At 44.3% G+C, this 18,073-nt stretch overlaps 1 protein-coding gene across 3 annotated transcripts in view; it reads right to left on the bottom strand.

The window, feature by feature from the left end:
- Nucleotides 1-18,073, bottom strand: part of Sema5c (Semaphorin 5c) — a 101,239-nt gene that overhangs the window by 11,412 nt on the left and 71,754 nt on the right. For 2 of the 3 annotated variants that reach the window (XM_071679141.1, XM_071679142.1), the window contains 7 exons: nt 3,928-4,284; nt 3,473-3,572; nt 2,942-3,148; nt 1,995-2,128; nt 1,453-1,622; nt 980-1,179; nt 598-849 (listed from right to left, as the gene is read on the bottom strand). In XM_071679141.1, coding sequence (XP_071535242.1) covers nt 598-849; nt 980-1,179; nt 1,453-1,622; nt 1,995-2,128; nt 2,942-3,148; nt 3,473-3,572; nt 3,928-4,072 — 1,208 coding nt within the window. In that variant the 5' untranslated portion in view covers nt 4,073-4,284. Of the gene's footprint in view, nt 1-597; nt 850-979; nt 1,180-1,452; nt 1,623-1,994; nt 2,129-2,941; nt 3,149-3,472; nt 3,573-3,927; nt 4,285-4,728; nt 4,749-18,073 lie in introns of those variants that run through there. The other variant, XM_071679143.1, reaches the window with a different exon arrangement.

Below are 18,073 nucleotides of genomic sequence, written 5' to 3'. Positions count from 1 at the left end.
TTCTCTGTCCAGCTTGCCTGTCCTAGCAGTTCATTTCTTCTCAACAATATACTTTAAATTCTTGAGATATGTAATAAAAGCAGGACAACACAATTACAACTAAGCTATTGCATTTGTACATTGATACACCCAGTGCAATTATACTAAGCAAATGCATTAGTACTTTGGTATAAATCTAAAATTTGGTCCAAAAACAGAATATCTATTACATATGAGACCTCACTTCTAAAGGTACTGAACACAGCATTTGATAGGAAATCTGGAGTACCCTTAAGAGAGATTAGAATATACATCTTTAATGGCCTCTGACATCTTATAGAAGGATCAAAATACACAACTATGGCATTTTAAGGATAAAATTATTTTCTCATTATTGTTTTTGTCACTATTTCTAAAATATATCAATTAAGTTAAAATGAAATGCAAATACATGAAAAAATAAAAAAGGAATAATACGAATAGAGAACATTTGATTTGTATGCTGAGTGGACATCACACTTCTGTATAGTAGGCTACTGGAGGTATTACAAAGTAATGTGTGGTAATGCATTTCAAACTTTTAACAACTTATGGAATGGGAGGCTTATACAGTATTACCTTTCTGAATTCAGAAGGTATAATGGGCTGGGGCTTTGAGGAAGGACTGGTCGATCCATCAACTGATACTTATCAGCAGCCAGATCAGCTTCCCTACTAGTCCCTGAGCCTTCACATTGGAAATGGTGATTTGCAGATGTTTCAGGACGCCAAGTAGATGATGGTGATGGCTGGTATTTGAATGGTCCATGAAAGGAGGCATTTACTGAACTCATGTTGAAGACACACACTGCTGACCCCATGATACTATTCCTGTAATAAGAGTACCAGATCATTATAATGTTATGCAAAATACATGAAAATGTAATGTAAATCACAAAAAGATAAATTCTCTAACTTTTGCATTTACAACATGTAAAAATGCCATAAATTAGGTTCTTACTCAGCTGTGGAGAAGACACCATACAGCATCTGTTCTCTGGGAAGGTATGTAACACTTTGGATGTAGTCATAATAGAAGGGAAAATCTCCAGGGACTGAACATGTAAGCCGAGCCTTGAGGAACGTTGTCCAATAATCCTTCAGGACAAGGGTTCCTCCAGCATCATTCTTGCAGACACGACCAATCCTTGAGTAGACACGCTGAAGGAAACAGAAAGAGGGATAAGAACGTACATGGAAATAGCCAAAACACATGTTTTAGATCACTCCTATGAGAGGTCTTGTGTGACTTGTTGACACAAAAACAAAAAATTCTATGTATTTGCATTTCCTTAAAAAATATATGATTATAGCTCGGTAAGAACAAAATGATTAATACTCAATCTTAACTGAACCAAGCTTGGACTTCTTAAATATATTAAATTAAGGCACTTGATGATAAGAGAATGAGATAGTTTTATCAGGAGCTCTCACCTTCCCACAGTTTAGATATTCAACTGCATTTTCTCTGAAGATGAAATAGACAAATCCTGAGGACTCATATGAAGTGATGAAGGTAGGTTCTGAGAGCCATTTAACATCATACTGATGAGTCCTCAGGTGCTCACCAGGACCTAATGATCGCATGAAGGCAGAATCTCGACCTATAACAAAGCAGTGTAGTGGCAATGTTAATTCAAGGCTTACTTGAAAAAGTAATTTAAAAGCTTCTGATATATGAAAAATTTGCAGATACTCTTCTACTATTGGTCAGTGTATAAATTGAATTAGTATTATCATATCACCAATCAATAGGAGTTTATAGTGAGACAATACAGAAGAATTAATTACTGAGTAAATTAAATGAGTACTTGAGCTTGATAATTCCTACACCAAGATACACACTAAATCTGTAGGCTTTGTTGATACTGTACAATAATGTATGGCTGGTAATTAAAAAAGCATAATAAAAATCAGCAAGGCAAATATACTCTTGGTTCTTCCAAAGTCAATAATACTGCAAGATGTTTTGTTACCTGAGAAATCTGTGGGTGTGCCTACATATAGGTCACCATCTGCTGTGAGGAGTGATGTTACACTGTGAGAGGGGCCAAATGGACAACGAGCTACACCTTTCTCCCAGGACTCAATGTGGTGGATCTCGGATAATCTGTAAGTTATGAATCATTCTCAGAAACTAACATCGTATTATTAGGTAAAAAGAACACCAGCACGAAGAGATAGTACCCCTCAGTAACTGTAAACCCTGAGATCCAATTTTAAGCTTGGGTCAATCAGCGAAGGCTGGTGCCATTGACTCTATGCTTCAAAATGGTCTCTCTCTCTTATAGAAGTAAGACGGTTATACTAAATAAAATTTCAGGTTGAGTAATGGCATGGTGGTAAAATTTTTCACGGCTACAAAAAATACTAATGTTATAAATGGGTTACTGAAAATTTTTCTTCTAAATTTTCATTCAACATTTTCTTTGTCTGAACTTCCAGTATCTGGTCAAAGGATGTAATTACAAGATTGTCTTGGCCTGTACATTTGTAGTAATGTTTTCTTTTCCTTGTATTGAATTGAATAAGAAATGAGAGTGTAAAAAAGAGGTCTGATAGTAGGTGTGTGAGCTGAAGAGGTCGTGCTAAAATGCTTCAGACATGGATGGGATGATGAGGAAGGTATACAAATCAAAAGTAGAGGGAACAAGGAAGATGGGAAAACCATGGAGTTGTAAGGATGGAACGAAAGATGCTTTGAGATATCGAGGCCTGAACATGCAAGAGGGTGTGAGGTATGCAAGCGAAAGAGCGAATTTTATCGATGTGGACATATGAAGCGGTCAGCGGAAACCATGGAAACGCCTGTGGGGCCTGGATATGGATTGGGGCTCTAGTTTCGGTGCATGCTACATGACATCTAGAGAAAGCTTATAGGAAATGGAAGCAAAATTTACAACTTGTTTAACTGATTATTTACCTTCTCCATGTACAAAGTGGACTAAATGCATTGGTCCCGCAGACAAGAACACGGCCACGGTGCACGTGGAGAACCCTCACAAAATTGTGACATGCATCTTGGCTTTGGCCTTTCAGCGTGCAAGTTTCCACTGTACTCTTGTTGGAGGCCCAGTCGGACGCCTCTAAAAGCTGTAAACCCACCAAGCTCAGCCGAAATACACGATCCCTGCAGAAATAGGGGTTGTGAAGGATGTATGAATGGAATGAGCGACATTACTGATAACTTAGTGAGCCAACTTACTGGCTAGGACGAAAAATAAACAGGAATTATATATAATAAATAATGATAAGATTAAAATGGTAATTGCATTAATGAGTACATTAATTTTTCGTTACAATAATTCATCAGCATCTTTGTAAATCGAAACGTTTTATTCAATTCAAAACGTTTAACTATGATAAATGTGCAAAAATAATAAATACAGTTCAACGCAGCATTCCCTACGCGAACAAATAATCCACAAAAAAAAAGAAAAAATCGTACACTAACCTGGCACCAACTATAACTTGGTAGCTTGTAGGGTCGAAGAGAAGTTCGCTGTAACTAGTAACACCGGTGATTCTAAATCTGTCAGTTGTGTCCACCAGTTCTGTAATTATAAGGAATGTTACTTTTTTTCTGTCCACGTGCACGTATATACTATTTTAGCAACAAACGAAAGTATCAAGAGTTGAAAAAGGGGCTCAGGTACTATCTCAATTGAAAAAGCACGGCCCCCACATTGGTGCTGTACATATAGTCTGTAAGATCTGAATGGTATCTTTTTCAGACGGGGATTAGGCATTAGTAGTTAAAATATAACGATTGCTAGAGACTGGTTTTCAAGATGGTGTATACCACTTAGGGTATCATTGACAGTTGCGTATTATGTATTACCGGTACATATGGATATGTGGTAATACAACGAGTCTAACAAGTACATACAGTTTGAAACTAATACTCACCATCATAGCTGATGTATTTGTCCGTGTGTTGGATCAGTGGCTGGTTTCCTGGAGGGGCATCCAGATGTGTGAGGGTGGCCGGCCAGGTTAAACAAGACATCACCACCACTCGCACTGCCGCTACCCACCACCTCCAGCCTTCCATGGTCTCAAAATTTTATCCTGTATCGAGGGCTCTTATGACATTTGTCTTGCTACCTCTGCATGATGCCTTATTCTGACGGGATACTGATAATGGCGTCCTGCCCACTGTTTACTTATCATGCACGGCCCATAGGCAGGTTCAGGCAGAAAAATTGTCTGGACTATGGACAACCTTGACAGCTACTCGCGATTTCCAGAATCCACAGTAAATGTCTGAAATATAGAAATTAATTATTACTCAAATGATGTAATAAGTATACAGCTTTATTTTTAAGTATACCATCATGGAGTTGGTTATTAACTAATCCAGCTTCGGGAGATTAAGATAGGTTATCTACTATGATCAAAATTACCTAGGGTATACAGAGATTTTGTTCAAGAAATACATAATGGTGATACGGCCGACATACCAGGCTGTCAGTCTACACTTAATGCAGGATTAAAATTCACACATCGGTATATAAGTCATTTGGTTCTCAGGCTAGCAAGTAAATGCTGATACTTAATGACAATAAGCAAAACATGCTATCGGTAGGTCTGTAGTTGCTTTGTAGGTTAAGCCCTCCTCCCTCCTCTCCACCTTCTGCTTTTAGCTTATTTCAATCATAAGTAAATTCGTTAAATGTTAACTTGAACGTAATTGAAGATGAAACTCACCACTCGGAATGCCATTAATACCTTTCCGCATGAATGACGTTCTCTCTCAGTTGCAAGTAGAGATCCACATATTGGAAGAAATACTTTACCACCACCCTTCACTGGTTTTTAGGTCTCGGTATCAAAATAACCCAAGGACGGGTGTTTCTGACGAGCGATCGCTCATCTGATGATGAGTTTGAGGCCGGTCTTGCTGGGCACTGGGGTTGGGGCGCGAATACTAATCACCTCCAGCTGATGGACGTGTCGCTTAGTTACGTGAAGATGTCTCCTATCCCAGCTACTGTTCACCCTATTATCACTATCTAAACTCGATAACACTCGGCAGTAGTGGCAACGTGCTGAAAGGCTCATCTCTTGTCACGTCTGCAGGCGGTCATTACGGCTGTACCACTTCACTGGACGGCAGACAATCGCCTGGCATCCACGACTAAGTATTGCAACTAGAAGCTGCAGGAAAGTGCACAGGTGAGTGCACGGTGTTAGAAATGGGAAGTTGATATAAATGTTCATTTAAATGTTGATATAAGTGTTCAAAGGGTTAAGAATCAGATGATGTACCTGTATCAGATGATTCTTAACCCTTTGAACACGATGGTAAGGTCCTTGGGAATGACGGTCCAGCCTTTGACCTATCCTTGAGGGTCAGGTCACTTGGTCATCTTAAAATCTAAGGACGTTACCGTCGTGCTCTTTTTCTTGTTTGTTTGTTTGGTTTGTAACTTTTATCTTATCTCGGAAGAATCTTAGGTATTTTATAATAAACGGCTTAAGTATTCAGTGTCTGTCATCTTTGTAAGGAATGCAAGTTTTAATCATTAGAAGCATTGCCATAGGTAACAGCAGACGTGGAACGAATCAAGAACCACTATCGACGATTAACACAATTTCAGCTTGAGGTAGCCCGTCCTCTCAGATAATTCCCGCCACCAAACGCAGCATTCAACATCCCGCCGCCACCAAACGCAAGCGTTCAACATGCGTTAGAATAAGATTTGACGGTACTTGCTCGATTCACATAAGATTCTATACGTTTCTCAAGATTTTAGATGAATAATGCGAATACAATCCTCAATTGCATTTTGAGCATCTGACCAGATAAAATAAAGTAGGGGCTCTAAGTAATTGGATGATAAACAGTGGCCTATAGGCTTGGTGTAAATCGATGATATATGTGGTAATTGCAGACGTGAGTCTAAGAGGCTCCTGAAAACAGTCTTCATCATTCGAATCCACACATACCGGTACTTCACAGTACGACTAGGGGGTCATGGAGGCTATTATGCAGTCATTGACGGAGGGAACACACCTGTTTTACATAAAGACTCCCGCACACGTCCTGTTTTCCCCTAATAATGTTTTGTCTCTGCCCTTATTTATCTAGTTATCTCCTCGTTAGCTGCACCTTAACCTTAAATTTTATCATTTTCTCACTTCATCCTCCCACGTACATATCTGCCTCTCCACCTACCCACCCCTTCTCTCATGTAGGTGCCCCTGGGAAGTGCCTGCGGCAACAGACCTCAGTACACAAAGGTATTGTTGCGTGAGTAAAAACTGCCTATAAGCCAACAGTTGTGGTGGTGGTGGGGCGTCCCTGTAGTGCGACCGACCGGCGGAGGTAACTGGCGGTGCTCGCGGGAGGTCCTCTCCGGCCAGGTAGGTCTCTTCGTTTGTTTAGCTGTCTCTTTTTACCTCCTCCTCTCTCTGGCTGTATTTGTTTGATACTTCTATTTATTGGAAGCCATTATGGATGCAGACAGGAGGCGCCAAGGGATGTACTACCATCGTGGGTTCCGAGTGTAGTTTGTGCTGGTCTACCTTACGCCTCTGTGTCAGGGTTGCTAGTGTTTATAATATTCAGCTACTAGGGTTGACTGTGCATATTTTCCTTACATCACACGCTTTATCTTTTTTTTTTTTTACCCATTTTCACACGCTCACACTCCCTTTTTATTAAGCATTCTCCCCGATTTTTTTTGAGGACTTTTCTGTGACCGGAGCCATAGAAGAACCGCCAGATTACATTCATATGGATAAGAAGTCTTACAAAACGTTATTTTAAAGGCGTTTCTGTCTCCCTTGTCAGTCCGACTCTGAACTTGTCGCATTCTCATTCTGTCTTTCACCTTGCCCGGGCTTGTGGCCGTATCATCTTGGTACACACCCAGGGGGTGGTTTTTTCTCCCGCCACCTTGCCAAACACCTCTCAAACACATCATAAATATTAGCCTTTCTCTTGCCATTATAATACTAATTTGTTTATTAGGAAATAAATTGACATTAGAATTGGTCGGTGGAAGGTAGTGGGCCGTCGGCAATGCCCAGGCTGTGGTTTGTTGGGTGTAGGTCTTTGTTTCACTCAAGAGTTAGGAATGCGCGTGAGTGTGTGGGTTTCGAGTGTGTGTGTAGGGCCGTGGAGTGCCGGACCGCGGGTGGACCAGAGCTGGAGGACGTGGACTAGAAGGGGAGAAAGAGAATGACAAAGGATGTGCGTTTTTTTCACTGTAAAGGTTTGCTAGAGTTACTAAAAAGATAAAAAAAAATTCCTATGTTCCTCAGTGTCTTTTTTTTCTGAGAAAATTATCAAAGTAAATAGTTTGAAAGAAATACGTGCAGGTGTTCCGGATTATCCCAATTTTGTGGGGATCTCCTTCCAGATGCGCTAACCTTTTTATGGGGATAATTACAATACACAAGATAAGAAATTTCGTTCTGTGTAGTAACAACGAAAGATACAATATAGTAATGAAAAAAAAAAGATTAGTTTCTAAGGGAGTGGGCTGCGAAGCATTGCCAAGTGCAACAAACACTGGCAGTATTCTTTGAAATGGCATTGAATTTTAAGTTCTATACTGTAAGGGTCTGTGAGATAAAGAGAGGCACCGATAGAGAAATCTGTTACAGTATCGCTCTCGCCAGATAACATGAGAAGAAAAAGTTAAGGTGGCGTGGCTAGTAGCAGGCGGGTCGGGGGTGAACCGTTGGGAGTGTACGTGCTAGGCTGCACTTGTAAGCGCCGCGGTAGGTGACCGCTTGCCCTGCCCTATACCCTTAAAGATAATATTCCTTCAATTTCAATTGACGGGTTAATGTCTTTTTTTTTTTTACCTTGGTACCCAGACGATGCCTTACAATTTCACATGGTATCAGTATCGTTAGCAGTTTTGGACGTTCCGCTGGAGGACTAACGATTGTTCATTTATTCTTTTAAGTTTCATTTTAAATTTCACATAATGAAGATGAGTTACGAGTCCCCATACAATTGTCCTCGACCGCTAACCGTTTGACCCGTGGCATATAGCTCCACCGAACTTGCAGTGTGACAGAGTTTTGTTAATTCTGTCATGTTACAAAGAGTAGCAGTGAGACACCACGATATGGTGCGATCCTTTTGAGCCATATTTTTCATGATATTTAAAGGTCGTAATGTCTCGTGAGGGTCAATCATAGTAACATTTCGATTCTCTTTCCAGTTTACTGATCCTCCCACTGAACTACAAATACACGTTACTCCGTGAGATATCCAAGCCAATGCTGTCTTGAAGAGGTCCAGGTTATACACTCACATGTCCCTGGCTTTAAAGTTGTGGGAACGCTTCTTGAAATTAAAGAAAAAAAAAAGCATTTGCATAATCTTAAACAAAAATCACATCTGTTCGATCGTGAGACTGGACATATGCGGGACAGGAGAGCTAACGCTGAGCGGGCTGCCATCGGCGACCCACGCGCTAACCTCGCTGTATGACAAAATTACTCCAGCACTTACGATAAGAGAGATAAGAGCGATATCTGTAGTGGCGAGATGGCCGAGAGTGAGCTAACGGTGGGGTGTGTACGTGACGCCTGCAGCGTCGTATCGGCAGTCTCATCAGCAATTGCAAGATCACCAGCTATATTCTGAATGTTGGCTAACTCAGCGGCTGACACGGTGTCCGAGCTGACTGCCAGTGTGAAGATGAGGGTGATGTAAATGTCAGCCAAGTAAGCTGTTCAAGCAGCGCCTGGCCCGAGAGGGGTCGAGGTGGGGCTGGTCACTGCCCTCATTCACCTGGAATACTTAATGCATCGTAGAGTTGTGGTGGCTGGTGGTAGGTCATGTCGTTGCGGAGGGGCATGCAGTCAGTGTGAAGAGCTACTAGTAAACAAGCAGACTACAAACAGTCGTAGGCAGACACTGCACCAGCAATACACTCTCACCTTACATAAGAGTTAGGAAAAAACGAGTGTTACCGAAAATAAAGATACTGCAGCAAGCTTCCCAACAAAGCTAGGTACACTCAGAAGATTGTAACCCGTGGACTGTCACTCATCCACAGGACTAACGCTCATAAAGCCTTGTTCTGTACAACCTCTGGCGATGTCCATTTTTGATAACTCTGCTTCGGCTGTAGGCGCGTAACAGAATTCTTGCGAGCGATGAATTAGGATAGCCTAAGTTGTATCACGTTTGGCCGAAAGCGTTTAGATGGTAGGTTGTCACCGAAAATGGGCCACACCCCCAGCACTAGCCGAGTCCCTCTTAACCTCTTGAGCACAACGGTGTGACCACTGAGCACGACGATACGATTTGGGTATGATAGCCTGGCCCCTGAACTAAGCCTGAAGGGTCAGGTAGAAGGCCAGCCAGACCATCACCCAGACTGCTGTGGCTCAAGCAAGACCACCTAAGTAGGCTTCAGCTGTCTTATACCTTTTTATATGATCTCGTCATCGTTCTCTTATCAACGGCTTCCCTTGCCCTTGGCTTAAGTAGATATGTACATTTCGTGGCCCTAAACTCGTGTAAGTACGTAGCTTTCGCCCGAAACTTGAGTAATTTGAATACTCTTTTCAAAGTTGATTTACATCTTTTAACTTTAAACATTTAAACCGATAATGTTAGGCAGCAACTTATGCACGGCAAAGGTCAACAGTACAGCTTTGTATTCTACATATATGATGTGGCTTAAGCCTCGTCCTCTACACCTGGAGGGTGGCTATAGCCTCGCTTTCCACAACTGAGATGTGGTTTCAACTTCGTCCTCCACACCTGGGGTGTGGCCACAGCCAGTTAGCAACAAGTGGTGGTCTCTCCGCTGGCTGACGTGGCGCTGCTAACCAGCTGGGATGAGCTGCCTTGTTTGATATTGTTGACTTAGTGCTGCATCTCCTGACATCATTAACTGGGGTGGGCTGGCAGGTATGACACTGTTGGCGGAGTGTTGCTCCTCCTGACACTACCAGCTGAGGTGGACCAGCAGGTGTGGCGCTGCACTGGTGCACAGTGCACCTCCTGACACCAGTAATATGGGTTTTGTGCTGCTGTCTCACTGGGATATATCAAACACCCTTGTGATCTCTTTTAATCAGTTTGCTCCACGGCTCACAGGATGAGCACAGGATGCACAATAAATCTGTCGGTGATACTAGTACAGATCATCAAACGTCGTCCAGTCCTCATCCCCTCACTGCCTCACCACAACCGCTTTCCTTTCTCATGTTACGCTGTTCCGTTGAACTTCAGGATTCACCGTTTGGCATTTGCTGAAGCTTCGGCGAGTTGGGTACAGTTGATGATGCCTTGGTGAAGAATATGATTTCCCCGAAGTTTAGAAAATACTCTCCACGTTATTTAATGCTTCGTCATGGAACTTTTTGGGGGAAGCGGAAGGGTATAATTAGACAAGATCAAATTTTATTTTCCATTCTCGTTTTATTGGTCAGATGAGTTCGTCTAGGAAGAGCTGCTGGGTACGATTGGCTGCGATGGACACAGTGTAGTGCGATAGATTTCTCTTTAATAACGTTGAATTCATTCTTGGTTACAATTTTAAAGTCAACTTTCTTACAACTCATCTCATCAGCCATTAAAAGGAAATAAAACTTCGTAGTAAATAATCGCAAGGGACAGTCTGAAAGAGGGAACAATGTTGGTCCACCGTTACCTCGGTAGAAGTTGACAATGTAGATTCTTATGCAACCAGGTCGATATCGTATTTCCTGACGCTATATTGACAGTCTAGGCACGAACCCCGCCCGTCCCTGCTTCACATTCTGTGACACGAACACGCAAACGGTGCAGTGATGGCCGCCACGTTGGAGCCGAGAATTGGTTGCACTTTGACGCGGCCCATACATTTCTAGATGATTTGCAGCTGTTTCAGTTATATACTATTGGATCCTACAGCCACGTTATAGTGTATATGGTACATGATGTAACACTTATGTGCGGATTTGATTTAAGATTTAGGTTGTAGTTGTCTAAGAGTACACAAAGTTCTTATGTGTGGGTGAAGGGCGTAGTTTTAGGCAAGCTTAGAGAGTACATTGGGTAAAATATGTCGACATACAAACATTGAATATGACCTTACATGTATGTATCAGTGCAAAAGGTGCGTGGTCATGTAGCTGTGTTCACAAGTACGTGATCCTGTAGTTACATAATTATAAGGAGTACATAGTAGCTTGACTTATTATCTTTGTTCGTTATATATCGAATGATCCCACAGTTAACTATCCATGTTTATGGTATTATGATCCAAGAGTTACTTATGATGTGTGCAGTCCCATTCCACATGTTCTCTATGCAGTAATCCAAGTCACCCTGCAACTGGGCCAAAAGTAACACTACCTCTATGGCTGGGAGAGCACCTGGCCCCCTCGGCTTACCACTGGGAAACCCAGCACTCTCATTACTCCAGGAACAAAAACAGTGACTTGCATCCCGCTGTATATATATGTATACTGCGGTGATCAGGCCATTGTGCTTGGTGCTGGGTTGCCTGGCGACATGGTATGGAGGACGACGGAGACCTGTTAGTATTATAATTCCATACTATCTTTATGAGCAGATAAAGAATCTTATTTCGGAGGCAGTGGTCGATCTGCGGTTGTGGATACGACTTTCGGCTGCCGATGAGGATTTTACTCGGATGTGTAATAATTAAAACCTTGTAACACGCTGTGTGTGTGCCTTATATTCACTGTGATATATAACCCGTGCACGCTGATCTCTCATCCATTATCATGTCATCAGTAACTGCACTCTGTTTATATTATTATATAATACTCGTTCTTAGCGCCTCCACTTGTCTCTGTCACCAATGATTGTCCTGTAATCATATACTAACAGTGTCACTAGTTTCAACAGTCGCCTTACCACCACCATGTGCATTCAGATCATACACCTGTTACCACCCACTCCTGCTGTAAATCACCGTACTTACTGCTGCCATGCCCTCGAGACGCTGGGAGTCTGGTGGCCCAGGAGCCATCTTCTGGGAACACATCATCCAGCTCAGTGATCAGAGTAAACAGTACACCTTAATTGGATCCAGGTCAACCCTGGACCTGTCGTGCTGGCTAGCATCTGTCCCCAGTGACAATATAACATGTCTGAGACCAGTTGTCAGCCACTTCACTACTCGTAACAACATAGACGCAAGGGATTGGGTTGTGTACATGAGAGCCAAGTTAGTTCCTGGTCGTTTGTTTCTTGGTTAACATTACAAGAAGCGCGTATCAATTGAGCCTTGCTTAAATGTCTTTGTAGGTTAATTTATGATGTCCATGTAATTGTTTGTTGTTCAAATTATTCTTCCCATTAAGTACCGAGTTACTACCCCACGATCTTATCATTGGTCACCCTGTTTCGTACGCTTTCATTACAAATCGTGCACCCATCGTAAGTGGTGGTGAGTGAATCGCTGATAATAACAGAAAGTAAAGTTGGCTTGTAAACCACTCGACTGAGGGAGGCGCAGACTGAGGGGGTAGGGTGGGGAACGTGTAAGGGAGGGAGGAATTGTCTTGGCTCACCTGGTGGTCTCCTCCCCTGGTGAGTTACACCCCTTCCTCCCGCAGAGGACGACGTCTTATCGTACACCTCACACTCCTGCTCCAGCCTGGACCCAGGGTGTTGCTGAGGACGTCTTATCGCATATCCCATACTCCTAAAGCTCGGACCCAGAGTGTTTGTTGTGGGCAACGTCTTATGGATCCAAGGTTTGTGCTGCTGGGGACGAAGTCTTACGGACCCAGGGGTTCTGTTAAGGACGAACTTTGATGGACTCCAGGTTCTGCTGAGGACGAAATCTTATGGACCCACGGTTCTGTTTAGGACAAAGGCTAATGAACCTAAGGTTCTGTTGAGGACGAAGTTCTTATGGACCCACGGTTCTGTTATTAGGACGAAGCCTTATGGATCCAGGGTTCTGAGGACGAAACCTTATGGATCCAGGGTTCTGCTGAGGACGACGTCATATCGCACACCCCCAACACTCCAGCTCCAGCCCGGACCCACGGTTCTGTTCCATATGGCGGCATCTGGCGGTGTTTGATGATTCACCAACTGCTGTAGGTTGATGGATGGGGAGGGCTGTGGCAGGTTTACGATCTGATAAGGAAGAAAGTTCTCGGCGGTGGGGAAGGGAGAGGGTTTTGGTGTTGCGATTCGTGTGCTAGATCTGAGTTCATCACAACAGCTGAACTTACTTCATTCCGGGACAGCAAATTGCGGTTTGTGTGAAACCTTTGACGCTTCGTGACATGAAATGTAAAACAAAGACACGGTAGCAGGTTATCATAACCCCCGAACACGGCAGTACGACCCTTGAGCACGACGGTGGTAAGACACTGGAGCACGTATGGGTCAAGTCATAAACCATGCCATCACACATCCAGGGGGTCGTACCGTCTTGCTCAAGAGTCGTACAGGCTGTGCACAGGGAGGTGAAGGACACACACACACACACACACACACACACACACACACACACACACTTGCCATATGAAGAGTAGAAGACAGCAGGGGTGCAGCAACAGCACATTTACCAGGATGTACCAGCTTGGTGAACCACAGTCAGCAGCATTGACTCTCTGCCGTCAGCCCTCACACCATCACCACAACCCGAAGCGGACTCGCTCTCGGGCAGTTCGTGGCCGTATGAGCGAGCGTCTTGGGTCGTGGTAAGCCAGCACGGCTCACCCTCTCCTCAGGCACACCCAGGTGTTTCACTCGGACCGAGTGACTGACTCGTCATAAAGTCAGGTGTGCCCGCTGTGATTTTATGACTCGGTTAGGACTGTACTGGAGCAGCCAAAGTTGAGTTTGTGTAGTGTTTTATAGGGGCAGCGCCATGGCCACGTGATTGGATATGGGGCTGGCACAACTAACCGCTCACCCCAACACACACACACACACACACACACACACACACACACACACACACACACACCAACCCTGCCTGGGAGGCGAGAGTTCTCATCAGTGTTCAGGAAAAATGTGCTGGCTTCAGTCGGCGTGTGTTTCCCGTTGGTATCATGTCTGGGTCTTTTTTTACAGGCGCTGTGACTCATGTGCTTCGTCTGAAGGGGCAAATAATCTTTCTTTGCTGAGTAGACTACATAAGAAACTGGATAGATTGAATTAAAAAAGAACTGGGTATATAGAAACTATAGACGTGATATCATTTTGTCACTAAAACATGTGAGTCGACTTATTAACGTCTGAACAGATCTGACACAAATTGTGGGAGAGATTTCTTCTGATCTGGGTTTTCCTCCGTACGAGACCTGATTCTCACTGGGGAGAGGCCGACAGGTGAGTGAGCCTTGGTTATCTCAGATTAGAGGCAGGCAGGGAGGAGGGGCTGTTACCAGGCGTGGTGTGGGTTGTATGCAGCAGCAGCTGGGCGGCGTAGTAAGGACGCTGATAACGCATCTCTGATATGCTGACTTGCACTCCAGATAACACCACCGTAAACACTTACTGGCGATGGTGGTAAGTAACGACGCAAATCGTAGCGAATTTGGCCGGGGTCCAAACGCCTTGGACGGTCAGTCCCGCCAATATGTTTGTTTCTTTCGCCTCGGCATCTTTAGGAGCGTTAATGTTTGGAATGGAATAAGGTAGATGGCTTTGTTTATAGCTGTAGAATACGCCCATATAATCACAATATGGTCAACAAATTTGCGTTTATGGTATGGGAATGTTGTACAAGATATGCAAGTGTTTGCATTCGCTTGTTATTGCTTGTGGATATGTGTTTTCGTGTGTGTGTTTTGTTCTTCGTTTGCCTCAGGTGTGTTTACGTGTGTTTTTTTTGTTAAACATGTATATCTATATACGTAAGTTCGTGTTTATGTGTGCTGCCTCCTATCTTAAACTTCTGTATGTGTATCACGTCATTATTCCATTGTACACACACACACACACACACACACACACACACACACACACACACATCGTAGCCTAAATATGCGCGTGTTTGTCGGTCTTTCCTTTTGTTTCTCGCGTAATTGTTCTTTTCTTGTGGTAATTGTCTCAGGCGAGGAACTTACGTCCACCACCAGCAGGAGCTTTGACGTTATTTGTTGGTTAGTGAATCAACCGGAGAAAATGTCAAGGTTGTGAGTGAAGTAACATCTGGCTTGTGGTGGGTTGTTCATAACTGCTGCAGGCGAAGGGTGTGTGTGTGTGTGTGTGTGTGTGTGTGTGTGTGTGTGTGTGTTGAACTGTAGCCAAACAAGGAATAATAAATAGTCCTCAGGGGAAAGTGTATATATATATATATATATATATATATATATATATATATATATATATATATATATATATATATATATATATACACACACACATTTGACATGAAGTAGTCCTCTTGCCGATGGCTATGCACATCATCAGGGAAGTGGAGTAGTGTACCTGAGATGCAGCTGACGTGTGAGACCAGTCCTTAATAAAGCTGATCCTTGGCTGGCCAGCCACCGTGGGTCGACGAGGTATCTTGCCAAGATGTTATGACTCGCGTTAAGTGGCAGGTAAACATACTCCGGGAGAAATCACCAACAGTCACGTACATTGCAAGGGACACATTCTTACACCTACAGGATGTGTTGAGTATTCACCGTAGCGTCTGTTGTGAACTCAAATGAAGCTAAGAAAATCGGTCTCACAAAGGAATACGAACTGCAACGGCCCACTGGGTCCTCTGAAGGGTGTTTGCGATATTGGGGGAGGCCAGAAATAAAGGGATTAGTGCGGTAAGGGTAGAAAAGCAAGCGAATGAAGGGAAATACCCGTAGACACTCTGTATAGGTATGTTAGGAGGTGGCATAAGAAGTCAGACGTGGATTGAAGGGTTGTTTTAATGATAACTTTATTAAAAAAGGGTTATGTATCAGTCGCTTCTTCCCTCTTCCTAGTGTTCTGGCTACAAGTTATCCTGCGTGATTACGCACAAACTGATCTTTCTCACAAACTGGTGAGAAAAATCAGTTGAAAGCCAGTCATGGAGAGGGTTAGGCGGGGAGTTGAACACCTGTCCCCTTCCCCCTCCGGATGCCTCCCCAACCCCTCTTCCTCTCCACAAGGTTACAAGTTTACATCCCCACCTTACACTTGGCCTCACCCCTCCTGTCTTCCTACATCACCCTTACCTGCATGTAGGAATTTCGCTCCACGCAGCCAGGGAGATCAGTAGAACGATACAGGGACGTAGTGAAGGAGGATGTGTTCCCCTGGGGCACGGAGTGGCCAACACTGACCTTATATATCAGTTATCACGAGGCTGGTTCATGGACGAGTCACGATGGTGATACGATGGCTCGTCACGCACCACTAACCTGGCCTCTGAGAAGTGATGATTGCACCCCCAGCTGTAGTACAGGTCGCTCGCTCGACCTCACCGAGGTGTGTTACATCAGGAGGAAGGGACGTGTCCTCCCTTCAGAGCATGTGGCACGACAGGAGGGAGGGCCGTGTCCTCCCACCATAGCACACTCTGTGAAGCCAGCCCTCTTGTCCATGGGGGTCAAGGGTCATATTGCTGGACTTGTGATTCCGAAGATCTTGGTCTATACTGCAACATTCTCACTGGCATATTTATGAGGCGTTGATAAGGAAGGTTGGTGAAGATGTTACCACGAACTTGCTATAAACGCAGGGCGAGAGGAAGGCGGGAGGGGGCTGGAGAGAGCGAGGAGTGTCCGGGAGGGGAAGGAGGATAAGGGATGGGGAGACAGATAGGAGCGGCTGAGATGGGAGGTGCGGCGCGTGTGGGGAGTGGCCCAGATATAGCCATCACAGCCTCACAGTAGGGGACGGTTATGATCCCTGGCTGTTTTTGTCCCTAATGAACGATCTTGTCATGCTGTGCTGCCCCCTAGGGAGTACTGTGCCTCCCCTGGGGAGTATTATGCTTCCTCTGGAAGAACTCTGTTCCTCTTACTCAAAATTAATGCTTTCCCCAGCGAAGGTGTGCCTAACCCCTGCAACTATAAACCTTCCCCACTGCTCCACTTTGCACGTGAGTGTGACACTTCCCTTAGGGTAGCCGCTTACGACAAAGTTCGTGTATACCCGTATTGCCCAGCAAGCTAACACGCAGGAACCTCTGCGTCCCACCACCACCACCACCGCTTGCCTTCTACTCGACCATCATCATCACCACCATCAAGTATTGCTTGTGCCGGGGAGGTTCATCATACCTTATTACGGTGGTGCATCCAAGTCCTCGTGAGATCGACTGATGACAAGTCGGCTCAGCTGTATTGAAAGACGTTGCATTTTGAACTCCAGCTTCTACGAACATGGATTCGTTGTGCTTTTATCACACGAGCTTTTTTGCATCCAGCGTCGATGTTGCTTTATTTTCCCGACCGTGTGTGTGTGTGTGTGTGTCGTGTCTTTACTGGCTGATGCATGAGTCACTTTGAGATTGTTTGTAAATCCAGTGATTCTATGGGCTCTCTTTTTCCTCCCCAACTTATTTCCCGACTTCCCTACCTTTATATACCATTAATCAGGTCAGCTGTCATATTCACATGCGAGGCTGCACAAGGTGGAGGTGACGGGTTGAAGTCCACTAGGCATTGCGCTAACCCGCTTTACCATACCACGGCAGCGCTCGGGGGCCTCCTGGGGTACTACGTCCGTCCGCCCACACACCAGTGCCTTCATAACAATGTGGCAGGTCGCTGGTCACTTGCTCCTGTGGACGCCGAGGGCTGTGGAGGGTCACGTCTACCTTCGTTATAACAATGTAATCCGGGTACTTACATTCAGTATCGTGGCGTCCCATCTCTTGGTAACCGGTACCAAGAATTTAATAAGATATGGGTTGTTGCTACTAGGTCTGGCCAGAGACTCAGTTGTATGCAACCGTTTTGCGAGCGCCGCCCATTGAGACATCTGCAAGGATGCCGAGCTGAAACCGGGGATCAAGACGCTACAACAATAATGTCAGGAGATAAGAGATTGTGGTCGCACTTGTTGTGGAGATATGAGGAGCCAGAGGCCAAGAGATAAACAGTAACACAGGTGCCACCGGAGTTCATCACCTCAGCAGCCACTGATGGGCCG

The sequence above is a fragment of the Panulirus ornatus genome, chromosome 29 (assembly GCF_036320965.1).
Source record: "Panulirus ornatus isolate Po-2019 chromosome 29, ASM3632096v1, whole genome shotgun sequence".
Classification (NCBI taxonomy): Eukaryota; Metazoa; Arthropoda; class Malacostraca; order Decapoda; family Palinuridae; genus Panulirus; species Panulirus ornatus.
Note: the sequence above shows the minus strand (reverse complement) of the source record. Positions and strands in the feature narration are given on the sequence as shown.